This window comes from Metopolophium dirhodum, chromosome 4 (genome assembly GCF_019925205.1).
Source record: "Metopolophium dirhodum isolate CAU chromosome 4, ASM1992520v1, whole genome shotgun sequence".
In the NCBI taxonomy this organism is placed as follows: Eukaryota; Metazoa; Arthropoda; class Insecta; order Hemiptera; family Aphididae; genus Metopolophium; species Metopolophium dirhodum.
In genome coordinates, this window is record NC_083563.1 from 24,757,889 (window position 1) to 24,780,562 (window position 22,674).

Consider the following 22,674-nt stretch of genomic DNA (forward strand, 5'->3'; position numbering starts at 1 on the left):
TAAAATATTGGTTTTTGTACTAATAAACCCATTATATCATTGTGTAATATTATATTGTTGTTACTTTATTATAATTCTCTGAAAACGTGTTAACTGCTTCTGAAGATTCCATATATTTGTCGCGGTCTTTCATAACAATTGACAGTATTAGCTGTTTTTTCCTTTCCAACTCGTCTACAACCCGTTTAACGCCCTAAAAATAGTATAAATTATAACTCCGTCTAGTATTGCTTAAAAGTTGTGAATAAATTAAATACCTCTGCCTCTGGTAAGTCTTTCAGTATTAAATTTCCTTCTTGAATTACTGAGGCGCCGGTTCGCTTTACCGTCTCTGTAACGTACGTGTTCTTTGATGCCAATTGCTCATCGGATGAATGCTGAAGTATGGTTTCCCATGCTCGGAGAACCTACCACGGTGAAAAGTAAATAATTATTTACAAAATAAATTTTATAACATAATATTTCATTACTTTCTCAGCTGACTCGAAAAATTTCATAGCGGCATCTAAAAGAGTTTCTCTCCTATTTAGTTCTTCCAAGTATTCGGTTGCTAATTCTAATAGTTTATACGCTTTAAATTTATAATCCTCTTCCATGTAGCCTTTAGTTAACACCAGTTGCTCGGTAGCTCTTGCAACCCTTAGCGCTTGGTCTCTTATATCCTTTGCTTCGGTTATCAAGTTCGAATTGACTTCCGTAAATTTAGAACATTCATACTGGGAATCACCTAGGCAATTTTTAACTCTTTCCAGAGAATTTCTTCTTTCAGATAGTATGTTTTCAAGTAAATTTAGATCGGTGACTAGTAAAGATATTGTCAGTCGTTTTTCCAACATTGTCTTACGTTCATGACAGTCAATGTCCAACGAATGACGTTTATCGTGAAGTTTCTCCAACCAATGTTCTACTTGAGACACGGCTAAACAAATACAATATAAACGTTACTATCAAAACTAACTTTAATAAAGAAAAAAATGTATTACACTTATTATAGAAGTAAAACACGTATACCTAGTATTATTAATTATAAACTTGTGAAACAATATCAAATTTAATTTAATTAATTGTTATAAAATAATCAATAAAAATACTATAGAGTTAATAACAAATTTTAAATTTAAATGATAGTGTTTATCTATTAAATAATAAGCGATCTAAATTACTAAATTTTTCACATTTATGTTGATTCCCTGATATATATGGTAATATTTTAAGCATGCTCGTCTTTATTTTATAATTAAGTTATGCATACATTAAATTTCTAATATTTGGAATTTTTAAATGTAAGTAACTAGTAAAATAGGGTATTTTCGAATACTTTGAGTTTTTACTTTTCACAACATTTAAGGAGTATCCTGCATTCCTGCGAGTAAATTAATCACTTTTTAAAATGATAACCTACATGTTTTAATGCAAATTATTGTGAATTCGGTAATTTTTCTGAAAATTTTGACATATTTTAATCGAAATTTGAATGAAAGGTTTGAGTTATTCTAATTGAAATATTAAGGATAGTAGTACATTAAATAATTTGTAAATGGATACGAGCTTGTAATTATAAATTATAATTAAGTGTGCAGTATACATTTTTTTTTAATAATTACTTCTTGGTCAAGTAAACTAGGAAATTTTTTAATACTACAGAATACTTACGGATTAATATTGCACTCAATAATTTTAAAAACAGAAGTAAATATTAATAGTCTTTTAATAGACAACAATCCTTAGTACTTATATAAAGCAGAATAACTCTGACATTTTTCGTTCATATTTCGATTATATAAATATTACAAAACGTTAAAATATTTAGAAAAAGCATCTGATTCACATTTTTTTATTAAAACATGTACATACCTAAGTTCTCATTTGAAAAACAAAAGTTGGTATCACCACAGGATACTCCTTAAATATTCTAAAAGATGTAAGTATTCGAAAATATCGTCTTTAACTACGCTCGAAAATTCCAAAAATCAAAGTTTCAATAAATGCATATTTTTAACATAAAAATGGTGTGACCAAATGCTTAAAAACCAACCTACGTATACTATATTACATTCCCTTCGCGATTCCAAATTGTTTGCTGTCAGTTTATCAATTGGAGTCAAATAATTGTTCAAAATCTAGTGTGTGTTTAATATATTATGTATAAATAATTGAACTATAATAGTATTATGATAGTTTTGTCTACATTACGTTAATGCAAATATATACATCGAGTTAAAAGGATTTGACTGTGGAATGTTTTTTTTTTTAATGCGTAAAGTTACTTGTACAAAATATTATCTGCATGCAATTATAAAAACTGATAAAATGCATTTTGTAGTTTATATTTGTGTTTATGTTTCAATTGTTTGTTCATAGCATGGTTGAATTCATGTTGGACTGTATTTTACTTTTCAAATTTAATTTTATTACTTAGTCTATTTATAATTTTAGATATGTAACTATGAATTACTTATGTAACAATTTATTTTTATTTAAACAACTAATTGGTCACTAATAATTATTTATTGTTTGTAATTATGCTAAAAAATGTGTTGCATTTGCACATTTTTTTTATCGATTACTTGGATTTATTGTTTGATTAGCCGTGTGCAAATTACAAATGAGTTTATCGTTCAACCAGTAATTTAAATACCAACGTACCTATATAGTATTTTTTTAGTGCAATGAACTGCATTTTTTTCATGTAATTTAATCGTTACCTATACTTTTCTCACTAATTGTTTAGGGCAGCAAATTGTTTGCCCTATTTGTAATATTAATAAAGGCTTGATATCACAGTCATATTAACTCGAGGCACATAATACTTAACACTATACAATATACCTAATGAGATAGAATGATAATTATATCCCGGCCTCGAATCCAGGGTTCCTTTGGCTTGCATCTCTTTCAAAACGTCCAGTAGCTGCGTACCATTGCCCAAAGCGACCATTAGCGCTTCCAGTATGGACTTGCGGACTTCCTGGATATGCTCTAGATGGTTTTTGATCGATTCGACGTCGGTCGGCAGGTAACTGTGGCAGAGCATTTCCAACGTTCCGATTCGTTCCATGCATACTTCGGCTTGTCTGAAACCCGTGGTGGTGTAAGATTTATATTATTATCACAATATCACAACATACAAGCGGTGCAAATATCTATCGGCAGCTATTGAGTGACCTTGTCACACGTATATATGTCACAGAGTTAAATACGGAGAAAAAAGGCGATATCAATACGTCATGTGCGCGTTTTTTATAGTTTTAGGAGCCGATACATAAATCAATACTGCAGTTATACATAGGAGACCATATCGTGTCCTATATTATAATATATATATATATAGGTAGGTACTGTTGATGTACGATTTCTACCACGTCGTGTGGGTGGATACTGAATAATATGCCACATACCGGTGATATTCGACGTTCAGGTGTAACAAGTAACTTCTCTTTTGAAGTACATCGTTTACGTCTTTCCAGGCTAATCCCAGCGAATCAGCCATAGCGGCATACACCTCGGGCTGCGTGTTCTGTGTAGCTATTAGATGATCGGCTTTCTTCAACAACTCGTTGACGGGACTCTGCTTTTCCTGTATATAATAGAAGAGGCACGATATCATATATTTTTAATAATAGTTTATATAGTATGGGTACACCACAATCACGAAAACACGTTTATTTTTTTTTAGCGTTACCTACATAATATTATATTCGTACATGGAATGTACACAAATGTGTAATATATGCAATATGCATACATAATAAAATACACACACAGTAGGTAGGTATATATGTACACATTATATATGATGTATAGGTATACTACAGCGTTATCGAGTCAAGGCTGATGCTATTGCCGGTTACCGCCATAAATGGTATGTAAGCACATAATATTATATTATATATTATTTTAATGAAGTGCGGCGATATTAATTATTCAATATTCGTGTGCTAGTTGCGATGTGACAATATTATAATGTATAGTTGGGTTGAGCGAATCGAGGTGTCTGTACTGTATAGTTTAAGCAACGACTAATTTGGGTACGTTTAGTTCCAGGCGTGTTCTATCGAGATTTAATTTAAATAAACCGAAAATCATTTACTCAATGAACATTTTAGGGCGTATTTAAAAGTATATCTACGCAAGAAATCATGACCTAGTTGTCGGTTGAAGTTTCCAAGCAAAATCGTACGTTATAGACGTGGAGAATTATTTGTATATTGGGTGTACCTACACTTTATAATGCAGTCCTTGGATTTCAATTGACGGATATAGAAATGTTAAGTGTTTAAAAAATAAAATAACTGTAATGCGACAACCCGCGGCCGAGATGTATTAAAGTTGTATGCCATTGAAGTTTTCACGACAGTATTATAGGTAGGTACCATAGTAATAATTGTTCGTTTCGTCATGAAATAAAAGTCATCAATAGTGATGATACCTACGCAAACAAAATACAAGAAGGAAACGTGTAAGTTACACAGAGTAACGCAATGTTATAATACAGACTGGAATATATTATAGAAAATGTGTAATCTTCGATTAATTGAAGAGACCGACGTCGGGGCGAACTCATTAATGAGCGTGTAAATCGCATTACATTCATAGTAGTCAGATCTATGAAAGTGTTTGTTGGCGTCAAGGTGAACGAAAAATGAAGGCACTCGTACGGGTAATAACATGATAAATAATAATATTCATTATATTATTATAAAGTGTATATATAACTATAACACATTTATAAATAATGTGCGCGAACAAACAGCTAGAATGATTAACGGAGAGGTCTGGTTTCGAAACAAAATTGGCGCCATTCACCGTAATATATATTATCATACGATGCATATGGCAATACGCACGCAAGGCGTCCGATGCATTTATCGTTCTAAAATTAAACGCTTTACAGCCAAATCTCTGTAAACAATCGATTTTGAAACGATTCAAACCTGTATTTTTTCCAACACTCTCTCGTGTTCGGCCTGCAAGCTCGAGGCCTCTTCCAACGTCTCCCCGAGCAACGTAAGTTCCGGGCATAGTTCGAGAACTTTTAATTCCAAAACGTCACGACACTGAAACAATAATAAAAAGACAATGTTTTTATTACGATAATTTAAAATATTATTATACACGTAATAACTTAAATCGGGTATAGGTACGTCGACAATTATATAAACACAAAACAAGTGGGGGACGGAGTGGCCGAGCGGACTAAGGCGTCGGCTGCGACGCAGCCGACTCGGGTTCGATCCTCGGTCATGGGTGGCATTTTTATTCGGACAAGTCACGGTATCCGGAGAACAAGTGCCACCATCCCCCACCCGGGCAAGGCAGATACCTACGGGTGCCCAAATCAAAAATTCTGCCAAAACTAACACACACGTGTTCCTTCCCCTACCGACATAGAAACCTACAAAACAAAAATAGCTAATGGCCTTAGTTGCCGAGCTCAAGATCAATTAAAAAAAAAACAAAACAAAACCAGTCTCTGTTAAATATTATGAATGCAAGAGCATCCAATAGGATCTCCTAGTCGATAATCGGAAAAGGTGTATTACCTTGCCTATGCTTTTTTTTAATTTTATTCACGTGCCTATCAAATTTAAATTAAATTTAAACTATGAAGGTGCAATAATTGTTTACTTGGAAGTTAGTAATACACTGTTCTGTCCCACTTTACCGCAGATTTTACACTACCAATTTTTTAACAAGTACTATGACAAATAAGTCTCGAGCACAACAATAACTGTACTATTAAATCATCAATCATAGTTATAAATTATAATTATGCGGAACTACGCACCTTTTAAAACAAATTGTCCATAATAAATTATTATTATAAATATCTAAAATATGAATATAAATTATTATGTAATTGTAATCAATAAATTGATAACGCGTTAAGGGGATTCCATACCATGATTTTCTGTTTTTGTCTAACACACGCACGACATAGGATTTTTGACGGATTCTTTGCCAAACATATCAATTGATCTAATGAAGTGATAAGAATTCTGAAAACTGATTTGAATTCGTCGTCAATTCTACTTGAAAGTGATTTTCCCACAATTTTGATTTTTTGATTTTAGCTTCTCCAAAAATTGAAATACAAAAATGTTTAAATACTCTTTTTTAATATGGCGTTTTCTGGAATTTGGGGGATAATATCAAAAATATGGGAAAGTCGATTTCAAGTAGACTCGACGACGAATTCAAATCTGTTTTCAGAATTCTTATAGCTTCAATAGATCGATTGGAATGTTTGGCAAAAAACACGTCTAAAATACTATGTCGCGCGTGTATTAGACAAAAACAGAAAATCACGGTATCGAATCCCCTTAATATTGGGGTTAATTTGTACTCCTTATGTATATTTTTGTCATTAATCTAGATTTTTGGTCACTTTATAGGTAAAAACCTACCTAATAATTAATAATATTGTGTTAAAAATTATTGTTTCCTTTACATATACATCGTATACCTATAACCTATAAGCTATCAATAATTTCTTTAACAGTTATAGATTAAGCGTTATAAACAAATTTCAATTAATGAAAAAGCAATAAAATTACCTACTTTAGTAGATAATCGTGCAATTTATAAAACACGTAGGTACCTACTATAATAAGTCGTGCGTACATATTTTGTGAAAATTTAAATAAATTATGAAACGGTTTTGTTATGAATGTCAAATAATTCAATAAATATACGACTTTTTTAATATACTCGTACTATTATTGTAATTTTTGTGTTTAAAATATACACTCTATCTTAGGTCTAGGCAATCTGAAGTTTTTATTTCCATATATAAATTTAAAATCGTATATTATTGCACTTTTGAACATTTCGGTAACCGTTTGAAAGTTATTACTTTATTAACTATAAACGTAGAATATTTTTTATTTAATCCACCCGTTGACCTCACAAACCGTTTCCTTTGCATGTTCTTTATTCGCATTCGCATTAAGTAGTATAAATCAGTAAATAAAGATACATTTAAGTGGGATGATACCCGGGGTGCACCAGGTGCAAAATGTATTGAAGAAGCATAAATATTTTTTATCTTCAAAAAGTTCTTTACGGAAACAGTATCCGTCAGTGGGGGAGAGACGAAAGACATTTTGAACACGGGCATTTATAAAATAGTATTACAATATTGGTGTTGTGGTAACTCTGTTTTAGGGTTCGAAGGGTGACAGGCTGAGCCCGCCGAACATAAATACGGATGGTGGCCCGGAGTGTAATGTTATCTTAGCTGGTTGACATTAAAATTATGTTAAAAGAGACCAGAGACGTGTATTGTAGATATTGAATTAATTTGTAAAGAGTAATTTTAAAGTGAAAAATAATTGATGAAATTAAAATAATGATTGTAAAATCACTCTTTTCGCAACATGGCCAACATGCAATAAACTTGGTGAACTATCAATAGTTGGCACGAATAATGTAACTACATACATAAAATACCAAAGACATTTATAATATTTTATACTACCTAACCTACATTATTATACTGAAACGAATGCATACAATCATAGTATACCTAATAGCATACAATTTTAAATTATTTTTAATACATTATCAACAAATCGATATGTATGTACGACGTACACAATAATATTATTTATTTCGCTTTCTGCGAACCGTTCGATCTTGTCGAACGAGCTCGTTGCACGATTCGCACTGTACAACAATGAAATATAATAATATTTTATGCCATATGGCGAATACCTATATAATATTATGACGTATGCGTTTGGAAACACGTTTTTGGCTTAATAATTTTGGTTTACGTACGAAAACGACATAATAATGTTATAGACACGTGTACATACCATTACAAGTGTTGTATAATGGTTGTACCTATGTTGTTATTATTGTGCGGCATAAACGCGTACTGGTCGTAGGTATTCATATTATAATATCAGATGGGTAAATGAGCGAAACGTGCGCAATACGCCTATACTAATTGGGCTTCCGGCGAATAGGCCGTGGTAATATATTATCCGATTAAATATTATATTATTATAGTAATCTCTGCGTGCGTTCCCGTGCTATTATTTTAATAGGTGTGCGTTTAAGGAAATGTTCGTAATGTTTTACAGCCTAACGGTGACCGATTCGAATTTATTTCGCCACAGATTTTTTTCATACTGCTGCTGCAGCGTGCGTCCCTCTGATAGCCGTTCGTTCTTATGTTATATTATTATTATACCTGTATGATATGCAACAGGTGTTCGGAGAGATCAAACGATTTGCGCTTCAAACAATCGACCAGCATCATTATTGTTGTTGTTGTTATTATATTGTTATTGCGATACAGTGATGAGTGTGAGTGCGTATGTATGCGATAAACCGTCCTGAGGCGTATATAACACATTCATCGAAAAGGAGGGGTGGGTAACTGGAATGTTTTTAAATATTAACAATACGAATACGGTGTGTACAAAATATCATAATATTGTGTACAGAACAAGAGTACAAGCAAGCCATAGGGTACACTCGATTAAGCATAATACGCAGTGAAACCTCGATAACTCGAACGTCTATAAGTCGAATTTTTGATAACTCGAAGGGAATACCTTCATCCCTGCGTTTCAATAAGTAAACACAATTTTTTCTGTAACTCGAATTTTTGCCCCCAACCGATTCGAGTTATCGAGGTTTCACTGTATATTATATAATAATATGGTGAATAAGACCCGCAATATACCGTTCTAGCTTCGACGGGAATCTAGAAAATAAACGCAGCTTTTCCGCTTTGTACGAAAACAAACCAAAACTACAGTAGCTTGAAAAAAATATCAGCTACCTCACAAATTACGCGTAGTCTCCCGTAAGTCTATCGTGGAGGAATCTATATACATGCGGACGATGGCTCTCGGCCACGTGTTCCGCGTACAAATGACCGAGAAACGTGCTACATATTGGCACGCGGGTAAACGAAATGCACACACATATACGCATTTATATAGAGGTAATGTTTCCATGCGCATACACACTATATATACAGGTCAGCACGCCGTCAACAATGGGTATGTGTCATTTGCGTTGTTGTTGTCGGCCAAGCGAAACTTTGCGGAAACCTCGAGCCCCGAAAACCCTTAAAAATTTGACCAACATGGACAAAACGAAAAAAAAATCAATACAATATTCCATAATATTGTGTCCCCACTGATATAGGCATACATACATTTTTACGACTTATTTTAGTGGCAGTAAGGGAAATTTGCTATAATATTATAAACTCATTAATTATTATACAATATTATATTGTACCTATATAGATAATACAAAACATATATTATTAGAATGTCGCCAATTCAGCGAAGAAAGATCGAAGCACAGCATATTAAATTGCCTTTCTGAATGTCTCAGTGACGAAACTTTAAACATCTACAACACACTAAATTTTATCAAGGATACCAATTTATATAAAACTATTAAATAAAAAAAAATACAAAAATGTACATTTTATCTAGTTTTTAAGTCTTCCACTGTATTTTTTATGAATTTACCTTATTACCTATACACATTTATGTTAGCTTCATGTAATACACAAATCGCGACCAATGACCTTTGTAGTCGAGGCCTTGGTATGTAAAATAAAAAAATAAAAAGATAGGTAATACGAAATATATATATTCATTTTCTCGGTCTTTTTGTTTTTCATTTGCTGTTTCTTCGTTAATTGGAAAATTTTTCAACGGTGCATCTTATCTGCGGATATCTACAGCTACTTACTAGTTATTACCATAGAATAATAATAATAATATTATATAGGTGCGCAGACCTTATAGACGTATTGTAGTCGCGGGCGATTATCGAGCAGGCGCGCGTGACAAAATTCAAATGTTTTTCTTTGTTTTTATTGTCGACACGTCATAATATGTCCTAAGGTAGTAAGGTATCGATTGTTTTTATCATTCAATTCTTTATCGTAGACACTGTTGTATATATTATATAATATATATAGTATACATATGGGTTAATCGATAAATCGCGACTTACATATTATATAGTATAATATACTATACAATATACGCCTATATATATATATACTATTGCGTATAGCTTGCCACGGTAACAATTATAATATTTACAACAATATAGCATAATATTATATCATCATCATTATACTGTGTAAACGAGCGCGCGTATAGTACTAGCTGTATTGTGCACTTGCTATATGTACACAACACCTAAGTGTAATAACGTAAAACTATCAGTTGATAATTAATCGGCACTTTATTTGTTACTCCGCCGTCGTCAACCGGTAATTATATAATAATAATAATAATGACGATGATGATGATGATGTGATGCCAATAATATAAAATTATGTATTATGCATACACACTACACTATAGGTACCTGCAGGTTGTGGTTATAATACGATATACCTAATAACGTACCTACGCATAGCCGCGACGATTAAAAAAAACTACCATGTCGGACACACACGCCGATAATAATAATATTATAATAATATTATTATATATTATAAAAACGATGATTATATATATTACGTGCGTAATCGATTACGAGAGCGATATTATTATAATATAGGTAGGTATGGTATACAATTCGCACATGCAAACGTTTCCGACACGCCGAGAGCCGTCGTCGGTCGGTGGTCCGAGTCCCGTTAAATAAAAGAACTCGACCGTCGAAGCTGTTGTAGTCGTCCGCTGACTGCGCGTGGTGAGGTGCGCGGAGAGTCTTGCCCAAACACGGACGACGCGCAGACAACCGTCGTCGTATATACTAACATCGTTAATTTGTTCTACTTGCAGACGTTTTTGTTTATTCGTTTTTTTTTATCCTCCTCGTCGCCGACCCGCGGATTGTACGGATTTCCGGCGCGATGACCACGACCACGGTAATGATATCATTATGGATATACGCGCGCGCGACGAAAGGATTAATATTGTGTTTAGGTAGACTGCGGCTGCGAAGGTGTACAATATTAAACTACCTGCAGCTATTGCTTGTTCGATATTTCACTGTACCATATACGCCGCGTCTCCTTCGGCGTTATTTCGTGTCCGTACGCACGGTCGACACGAATTATCACGCCCAACGTCTTGTCGTTTTAAAGAAAAATATGGTATCGCGCGAACATTGTTAGGACGAATTTCGTGCGATGACGGGGCAAAATGTTCTATTTTTTTTTTAGTTTTTCTACATAGATTCGTTATCAGTGAACGCATCATAATATTACATCCCTCGGAGGGATTTCAACGCCCGCAGTCTGTTTGACGGGGCCGCGCGGATGCTTGAAATATTCTCATCACGCACGCACGTGTAGGTACCTATTACATCATCACACATACACTAAAATAACATAATACTAAATATAATTATTATTAAACGTTATTGTAAGTCGGTGAAAAAAATTTCGAAAAACAAAAAATTCAATTTTATTTTAATAATATAGTAAAAGAAAAAAAAACAAAACGTGTAGATGACGAGTAGAAAGCGAGAGATGCTTTGTACAAATAATATGAATGGTGTCGCATTAGATATGCTCCGAATGTTATTATCCGTCGCTTATTATACGTAGGTACCGATATGCGCGTTTTAAATTATAGGTACCAATAAATTAAATAAGAAACCGTGTCCGATTACTTCTGAATGGCTCACGATAATACTATACACTACTATATATATTTGTTGTTTTTCTTTAAATTAATAGTGAACATATAATTATGTAACACAATATGATAATATCGTTAAACATAAATATTTCGTTATAAAAACAATATAGTAGGTACATATAATATATATACACATGTCGTGTATTTAGGTATACGTTCCGTTCGCTGAACAATTTTTGGACAACGATTTATCAAGGCTGTTATGTATGTTTTAGATTTGTATATTATTACACATTTTATGATAAGTAATAAATAGTAATTACTAACATTTTATAGAGTTGTATAGAACTAAAGTTTATCAGATTCATTAAAATATATTATAAAGGTGCCGATTCATTGGCAAAGAACCACATGACATGTGGAAAAACACATGGCTAAAATTGTCAACTAAATTATACGAGATCAAAATAATCACCTATTCTTGGCATTTCCCTGAAAAGTGAAAACATCACTAGAAAACAGGGGCAGTCATCACTCGTATTTAGGATAGGTCATTTCCACATTACCCACCAACACCTCATGAAAAGATAAGAACTGAAGAACCACCAATCTACACCAGATATGGCACCCTACTAACACCTTACGGAATGTCGGTGGCTCAAAAAGGAAAGGAGAGAATCGCTCCTGCCATATCGCCTTTCCGTAATCCTATAGATCCAACCCCCCTTGCAACGTCAGAGCTTCTCTGCAATTCCTACACAAATCAACACTGCTCAAAAAATCTAAATATTATTTAAATTATATTTATTAATCTCATTTATTTTATGTCAATTGTATTTAAATAACGTACAACTAATATATTGTATAACACTGTCTTGTAATTACAAAAACTTAATGATTGTCTAAAAACCAATATATCATTATATAAATCCAATTTCGTAAAAATTTGGACTTAAGTCGTCAATAAAAATTTATCTGTATGTATTTTCAGTATATTTTTAGATTGCTGTTACAATACCACCTGGAACAATTTATTGAATTCTCAAGCTTTTTGACGTAGCATACATTTTTTTTTATCAAATGTATAGAACAACAAAATATCTACGGTTATTCGTTTTTGACCTAATACAAAATAACAAAATCTATTTAGTCAAAATTGGTGTTACGTAAATATTACCGATTTACCGGAATCGTCTTTTTAATTTTCCCGATTATTCAGTATATTACAGGATGTGCTGATTCTCCAACATACCAACCTGTTACAAATATCTAACAGAAATCATACTCTAAAGGTTGAACCATTTTTTTTAACTATAAAACATATTTTATTATACTACTTGAACATTCATTCTATCTAAAATGAATCTAAAAATGTCATAAGTATAGGTACATCTTGCAGCGAATACAATAATAATTAGGCATACATTTATGACTTATCGACGTCAATATTTATAAAAATATAATGTTTAAGTGTCTAATAAGTAATAACTAATAAAATGTTCACACGGGAAAACGTCAATAGTCGTCGTCAGCCTATTTAATATGTATATGTACCAACGTCCTACCTACTATACTATAATGTAATAATATACTCAAGACGCTCTTCGATCACAGAAGTCTGTCACACGCAACTAATAAAATATTTTAAATTATAACTTCAATTGCATAGGTATTTACGGATAGCCTCCAATACATATATTATTTTATTATTTTATTATAATATTATGTGATTGCTTTTTTTAATTAATGCACGCATAAATATGCCATGATCTAGGAGTGCGATTACAAGTACCGACAGCGTGCGGTCATTATTATTATTATTATTATTATTATTATACGCAGACGACAATGACTTGAAACGTGGACCTAGATAATTATGGTATAGTAAATAATAAATAAATATATATATATATATTTTTAATTTCCACTTAAGGATATATTGAAAATCCTGCAATATCTCATCACGGTAGAGTAGAAGCGTACGAATATTTTGTAAAAACCGCACATTTTGTACCTATTATCATAGACATTTATAATATGAACTCGTGAAGAATTATTAAAAACTAAACAATTGACCATATGTCATATGACGTCTGCATGTGAGTTTTATTGTTATAATATAATATATATATAGCCATATAGGACATAGGTATATGTATATGATATATATAGTATATTTTATAGCTTACACACCTACACGACTACACATTTTGCATAAATATAACATTTTTTTTTTGTCACCCAGTTATTATCACTTTCTAAAATCACCTTATTATACTATAATATTACTACTATTCTACTTTATGAAGATAAAAGTAAGAAGTCAAAAAATCGACAATTTATTTAAACTCTTATTAATAAAATGTTATGCATTTTTGACTCTCGTTTCAAATGCACAGTCATGCTAAAAAATAGTTACTATTTTTTAATTAAAATATATTTAACGAGTTATATTTTTCACATTTCAGAAAATATCTTAAATTAAAAATATGTGCATTATATTATATACTTAATAGTTAATGACATATTTTAATTGTTGAAAACCGTCTAAAATGGTAAATAATACTAATTTAAAATATGAAAATAAAACGTCTTCTCTTTCATATAAAAAAGTATACGTACACGACTATTATAAATATGAAACCTATATAGAGACGTGATTTATTTGCAATCAAATATTACATTTCCTCAATCATAAATGTCAGCTGTCACCTGCGTTTCCAACTTATTTTCTATTTTACTTTTAGAATTTTGTTATAGTTTTTAGAAATATGAGTTATGGACACTTGTGGTTATAATTTTATATTATGTATCAACTCAATGGATTCATTAATCGAGTTCACATATGCATGTATATGATACAACGGTCAGTGGTCTATTTTGGCATCCTACGACAATCGGAACTCCTACATTTTTTTTTTAATTTTATATATCCTGTTTCAAATGAAAGAATAATTTATTAGTTTTTTTTCACTTATAAATAACAAAATTAATGAGTAATTGCACTATTTCATAATAATATAATGAGCTCGTTGAACACTATATTATATAATTTGTTAATAAATATTCATGAAATCTATAGCGTAATGTAATTTATTAATAATTTGTAAATAAACTATCATTATAATAGAATTTATAGTTTTGAAAACATTTTGTTGTTGATCTTAATTTGAAATGTAGAAAATGTTTAAATCAAAATTAATTGAATCTAAAAAACAGTTACCTATTTAAAAAAATATAAAGTGCAATACTTAGAACTATAATATTATAATAGTAGATATACTAAATTGGTAAGTGGTAATTTAAAAAGTACGTGTGTTTTTTGATCATTTGGGGGCACGATTATTTTGTATTTGGTTCTTGTTTATAGGCTATATAATTTTTATTTTTAACGGCCAAACATATATAACATTACCAAGATAATATAATATTTTCGTTTGGTTTATTTAATAATATTAACAAATGTATAAGTAGGTACCTATACGGCTATAGATATTATTATGAAGTGAATCTGACATCTGAAACTCAGTGCTGCCGTAGTATGAAAATTGGTGATATCTATATCCTTTAACTACCTATAGGTATTATAAAATAAAATGTTAAGACTGTTCGCATATATTTGAATAAATGTTTGCGGAAATGCAGAGTAAATAGCCAGATGCATAGAGTAATTTAAAACATTCAGTATAAGCGATAATATATTATGCCAAAGTAAAAAACTGTTCGAGATGTACCTATACGTTCTTACGGGAAATATAAAACCACTGTGTTCGCACAATATAATATAGGTACACAATACACACATATACATATTATACACTTTGCCTATACCTGTTATACCTAACGTCGATACTCGCGTATACCTATACGACAACGACGAAAAGAAATCGTCCGGTATATGGAAGTCTCGGGTCTTACCATAAACCTCTATTCCCCTATACCTACACATCATACGTCTCGCGAAGAGCTCGTATTAGCTATACGCATATTGTACCCGTATATCGGTGGTAGTGTAACGAAGCATCCGGTGTCGATGTTTGGTGAGTTAATAATTATTACTCCGACGAATATGACGATATATAGGTAGGTTATATATATCGACCATTGCAGATAATATTACGTGACTCCGGGTCACGGGTTCTTAATTTGGTCATCCCGCCAGTAAGTTGTACCTGCAGTTACGCGCTTTTCTTCTCGCGGACGTCCGTGAATAATAATTTATCGTAATATAATTATTGTTGGCCACCGCGGCTGTAGTCTATATTATAATATCATGGTTGAAATAGGTTATTGCATATATACGATATATATACCCCTTATCCGTCAAATATCTGATGATAAAAACAAAAATTTCAGCGTAAAGGGGAGCCAATAATAATCTAGTACATATTTAGCAAAATCGATATCTGTGATATCCCTTTATACGCAGCCATTTTTTATCCGAAAATCCAAACCTATATAATATTATATGCAATGACCTATATAATATTTAAACTATGGTCTATAATCTATATGTATAAGACAAAATATATCATCACACGTATTTCTGAAACTGATCGGGTTTACTGTTTCGACGTCCAAATCCCGTCCAAACATATTATAAGAGATCGCAATATCAACGCTGTTATTATTGTTTTGAAATTATTTTAAAAACCATGGACCCAACACTGTATAATATTATTATAGGTATTATTGATATAATGATATAATAGACGTAAATGCATGTAATATTATGCGTCGATAATATCATAAACGAATTCTGTACCGCGTTACATATATTATATACGATCACTATACACTTGTTAAATGTCAACATATAAGTACATCGACTACGATTACATTTCTGTAGTTGTTTAGTATAATATATTTACTATTTAGATGGCTAATGGGAATACAACTTTATTTGTCAGGAATCTACCAATCAATTCAAAATCAAAAAATTAAAAACACGTGACAACCGAACGATTACATTCTGAGCCGGATTATTATAATATTATATTATGGTGTGTCCTGTATACACGAACGATACTTTTCGATTGCGATAAGATATATCGCATTTCGATTTTTACTACTATAGTAAAAATTTAAATGGTTAATCAGTATACAGCAGCTATAGTATATAGTGTCTAAAATTGTAATCATTAGCCCACGTGATTTCAGATTCCATTTTTTATTTTTATTTTATTATTTTGGCGTTTTACGTAGGTTAATAATAATGCATGTCCATCTGAACACGCACGTTGTCCACTTTTCAAATATTCATCCGGCTAAATCCATAGGAGCAGATTCATAATATTTAGAGTGTGGTTTTCAAAGTAAAAAATAAACTTAAAAAATAATTAACTTTAGCAGCACTAAAATTCTGGAAATTCCTTGGTGGAAAACGATAAATTGTCATGGTACCTATGTGATTTCACTCTTTAAATATTATAATATGAGTTGAAATCGTTGAAAAAATTTAAAATACTATCATTGTTACTATATTGAACATTATTATGAAGATCGACGTATCTTACAAATCGTATAATAACTCACAAATAACAGACTAAAATCATTTAAGTACAGTTAGTGTAGGTACACAATACGTCAATATACCATATTTGTAAATATTTTATAATATGCCATAATATATTGCAATTTTAGAAACATTTTTCTATTTTTAATGACTCTATATTATTATATATAGGTACAATTAATACTATGATCCGGTGTCAAATTAAAACAATTTCTGCACATATTATTTTTGTTAAGGTATATATTTTTTTGGCTATTACTCGTAAGTCGTAAGTCGTATTGCATTTGTTAATGCGTTTCACAAGGTCTTCTTCTTGGTGATAACCTATACGCACTATACAGAAATAAACATATTACATTTGATAATTAATAATTACCTACTAATAACATTTATATTAATTATATTTTCCCCCATTCTATCTCTATATTATAGAGTCTATAAGAGTGGCACAAGTGAAAATCATTATTTTAAATTAGGTACATCCACATTGTGTATATTATGTTATAATATGTATATGTTTTCTAAATAGAAATGTTTCATTATACTTGGACAGTGATGAATATAAAATCAATTGCCAACAAATAGATACTTGAAATCCAATATACTATCTCGACACGCGGTATAAATTAAAATAATATTATATAAATGGGATGTTAGGTATCTGGTATACCCTTTGAATTTTGATACACTTGAACGATTGGCCAATTTTCTCGCCGAGATGTTGCACGCAGACGATTGTTTTGTACAGATACCGTTTCAACCGGTTTTTAAACACTCAATGTATACATTAGAGACTTCCAGTTAAAATATATTTTTTTTATCGATTTCCATACGGATGGTTATTTTTATATCCAATACCAGCAAATATTAGTGTACCAGTACTGGGGACCTGGGGTATTGCCATCATGTGATTATATTTTGTGTACTTATTTCAGACCTTCGTCTCCATTTTGTGGTGGACAGTGACCGACCAGCAGTGTAGAGGCTATAATTTTTACAATACAACTAAGACATAACAAAACTTCGTGTTCTACATTTCATGGTCCAGAGTCCAGACTGTTGTCATAATAATTCATTGATCGTGTAAATAAATGGTTTACAATATAAACTTCAAACGAGTTAAATGTAATCCTTTATGGGTGTTATTACCTACAAGCGTATATGCACAATGCACATGTATTATATAGTATATAACATAATCCATAAAAATCCAAAGTTTCGTTTATATGCTTCACAAAGAAAACAGACAGTACAATACACAATTTAAGTATAGAACACGAGTTGTACGACAATTAATGTATTACATATTTTATAAATATTTTACCTATATAAAATAAGTTTATCAACATATTTACGATAGTATGGACTACTTAGAGACTTATATTTATTATATATTTACATATTAATTCTATCTTATAAGTTAAAAGCTTACAATCTCTAAATTCAAACAAAAATGTTATAACTTATAAGAAACATTCATCATTTTTCAGACAAATACGATATTTAAAAAAAAAGTGATTGTAAATACTAAATGGATTCTAGTGACGGCTACCAATTATATTATTATTTATTATTTATTCAATATTTAGCGATACTCATAATATAACTAAAATAAATGTTCTCAACAACTGAATTAGGTGTACATATAAACATATACATACTAAAAGTTGTTACCATGCATTTTATATGTATATTACAATAATAATTTAAATAATAATATTTTATCCATAAATCAAATAATATTCGAATGATAATGAAAGTAATAACAATGTGAAAAATATTATACAATAAATAATATGTAGGCATAATTGCCCCTCGATGGCAATATAACAGTGACTTATCCCATAAATGTTTTACACCTTGCGGTCACAGACTATAATTTAAAGAAGAATATATATTATAATAAATGTAAGATTCTAAATGACATTTTTTGTAGTCATATGTTTCAAAATACAATCAAAACTACATCTTGCATATTAAATTTATTTTTAACGGAAGTGGTTAAGATAAACAAACTATTTATTTTTTTACCATAGATGCAAACTCTTTGTTGATGTTGTATGATTTAAAAAATATAATTCACTAAATGTAATACTTTATATTGTGGGTCTTTGTTTTTTTCAGCTTTATTAATTATATTATTTATATTTATAAAAAAAAAACATTTAAAAATTAAATATTATACACACCATATCGAATATTAGCAGTTATGTAGAATATAATATATGAATAAATTAGATATTTAGATATGAAGTGAAATTAAATAATATTTTGTAATGTACATATATTTTCCAACCTATAAAGTATCAATATACCTAATACAACTTTTTCGGTTACTTGTACATATTTTTTAAAAAGCCGAGACATTTTTTTTCGTGTGCTGCATGTGCAGCTGTTGCTATTGATTTAGAGTCGAACCTACGTTATATTCTATTTAAAAAAACGACCATTAAATTGCCATGTGAATTTCCATAATATTATATACTTTACATTTATGTGCAATAGTAATGATAATGACAATTTAAAATACACACTAACACATGTAGAAAAATTGTCGAGTAATGTATGTATATTGTATATGACCTCGACAAATATGATCAAAAATCGCACACACGACACACGTCATTTGTTGGCAACGCACAATCGGAGAATTCGTATTATCCGTAATAGTCTATTGTTTTATGCTCCAAGTGTGTAGGCTTATTAATGGGGTCTATGACATGTAATGTTTGGACAATTTGTAATAATATAACCTTATTTCAAATAAATTGAAATACCTACAATATCTTTATTTTATAGCTATTTTATTACAAGATGTAAAATAATCAGTAATAATCAAAAAATAACAAACAATTTATTTAATTTGGAATAGAAATTACCAAAAAATATTATCTTCTATTCCAAAACAAAACGTAGGTATTGGGATATAGGTGGGTCGTTTGTATTGGGTAATATTCAATACCATTTTCTGCGAACTATTATAATTGATAAATGTATTATTTTTTTTACTTTTTCGATGCTCTGTTATACTTTCTTACATAAATAAAAAATATTTTACAGCATGCGTTTCAAAATTTAAATAATATAAAATGTGTTGGAAAAATAGCATAGAATATATTGTTTACGAAAAAAAAATTGTTACAGTAATAATATAATTTATCACGATTTAATTTAAATAGCCAAATATTATGAAATTAAATTCTCATATTATTATTATTATGATAATACATAAATAATATTTATAGTTATTCACGAAGTATTATGTCAAGTTCACATTAATTTCACTCAACCGCATAGCGCATACATGGTAGATGGAATTTTTTTCAATTTTCTGGGTCATTGATGATGATGTATGTATGTATGTATGCCTGCAGTCTGTCTTCCACGCTGTAGTTTATTACGTAGGTATAGAAATATGAAATATTTCATTAACTATACTGAACAAAATATTTTTTTTTGTCACTACAATAATTTAACGTGTATAGACTATACACGCTTTAATAATGTGTTCACCAAATTGTTCATATATAATTTTCTGAATATTAACCACGTATTTCTAAAAATTCTTCAATCTCATTACTTATTTTTTTTCTGTTTTTAATCAACATTTCACTAAATGGAATTTATAACTACTATAATTGCTCGTAGTTCAAAGTTGATATACCTATGCGTTGTTAAATATTTTGATGAAACTCAACACAGTATCTGCCAAAGCACAAAGTTTTGATAAGAAATAAAAAACCAATATTAGGCATTACAAGTAGAAATAATAAATATCCGTTATTAGGTATTACAACATAATTACCTACAATAAAATAATATGTTATAATATTATTATATACTCGCTATAATATATTTTGGTTATCAGTTAATAATAATTTTAAAAAAATATTCTATAATATATGTACCAAGATATTATACGCATACATCAATACAATATTATAATTTTCACTTAGATATCCGAAAGCACTTAATATTGCTATATGAATGAACTCGACATGCATCCATCCTCCACACGACGGAAAAAAAACATTGTTCCGATGTGCGGTCTGGTGTACGTTGATTCCTTCTATTTTTACATTTTTCTTTTTATTGCAGCATTTATATTATTCGCGGTTGAAGTCGGGCAGCGAACTCCTGCTGCTGCAAGCTGAGATATATTCTAAAAATACGGAACATCTCATGCCAACAAATTAGGTGAAATGCAAAACGCTGCAATCTCGCGCTTTAGAATAATATCGCCTCACTCTCGAGTTACATATCTTACTATCGCGATATACGACGGTACAGTCGTATACACGAGTATATAGGTATAGGTACCACCGATCATTATAAGAACCTATATAGGCACAAAAAGAGACGGACGAAGAAGAATCTTTTATCCGCGAGAAATCTATTTTTCGAGACTATAATAATATGATTTATAGGGAAAAAATTTCGATCCGACCGCGGCGACGTTTTCGTATGACCTGCAATACCTATATATTATATATAATGTGTATACTGTGCAGTTGTAGACGACGGCGACTAATGATATTTCACTGACTTTCATTTCCGCCATGCCCAAAATAGGAATCGCAGCGCCGGGACAACATTCTTTGATGAATTTGTCCAGCAGTACATACTATGCGCGCCGAGCGGGAAGACAATGCGCGCACGTTCTAACCCTTTGGATGCGAAACGATCGTCGCGAGCGGGAAAGCGTACGGTTCGGCGGTGCAGTTTTACGGATCCACAACTGTCGCAAAGGTTTCAGATATTTTTTACGTGAACAATTATTATGACATTTACAGTAATAAAAAGTAAAAATCATAGCTCGCTACTCGCGATATATTATTAATTATTCCTCTACAAAGAAAATCTCTCAATCATAAAATATAATAATATGTTCTTGTTAATAAGTAACCGTGACAACGAATAAATCTTACGAAAAATCACTCAGTAACAAGTGGGTGTATCCTGCCCAAAATCGTATTAATGTTTAAAAACAAAAATGCTACCTAGCCCGTCGGTCGTATAATATAATTATAATATTATAATGATTCACTATATTATGTATCATAATGTATATTTTACTTTGGACGAAATGTAGACGAAATGCGCCGAGTTGCGTATTTTTTTTCACGCGAATGAGTGGTAAATATGGCAAACGGGCGGAAAACGGGTTGTTTGTCCCTGTAGGGTACGTATATATATTATATTATTATAATGTGAGCTGTAGAACCCTATAACGGCCCTACCCCACACACACACACACTACCCACCACCGACGTGTGGAGGGATTTTTGTTTAGCCGGGCCGGCGACGCGTCATGGTGCATTTATACACTATTATGAGTTATGACCTATATACGTGGAACGGTTCCAGATGTCTTCCGCGGTCCGATTGTGCTCTGCGAAGTGCGAGTAAACGACTCGCGTATATGTAGGTATTACTCATATTATGTATATTGTATATTTTATTAAAATGCAATATCGTCGGAAAGCACATTATTCGCGTACAATATCATATCGGTAACGGTCGGTTTTCAGTATACACAGGAGTACAGGACGTGCTAAAACGTGACTATATAAT

At 31.1% G+C, this 22,674-nt stretch overlaps 1 protein-coding gene across 7 annotated transcripts in view; it reads right to left on the bottom strand.

Moving 5' to 3' along the window:
* Window positions 1-22,674, bottom strand: part of LOC132943113 (titin) — a 54,948-nt gene that overhangs the window by 20,907 nt on the left and 11,367 nt on the right. For all 7 annotated transcript variants that reach the window (XR_009664330.1, XM_061011937.1, XM_061011936.1 and 4 more), the window contains 6 exons: window positions 4,935-5,057; window positions 3,399-3,577; window positions 2,830-3,074; window positions 471-919; window positions 258-407; window positions 65-193 (listed from right to left, as the gene is read on the bottom strand). Coding sequence is in view for 6 of the 7 variants with exons in the window: in XM_061011937.1 (XP_060867920.1) it covers window positions 65-193; window positions 258-407; window positions 471-919; window positions 2,830-3,074; window positions 3,399-3,577; window positions 4,935-5,057 (1,275 nt within the window). In the remaining variant the exon portion in view is untranslated. The remainder of the gene's footprint in view (window positions 1-64; window positions 194-257; window positions 408-470; window positions 920-2,829; window positions 3,075-3,398; window positions 3,578-4,934; window positions 5,058-22,674) is intronic.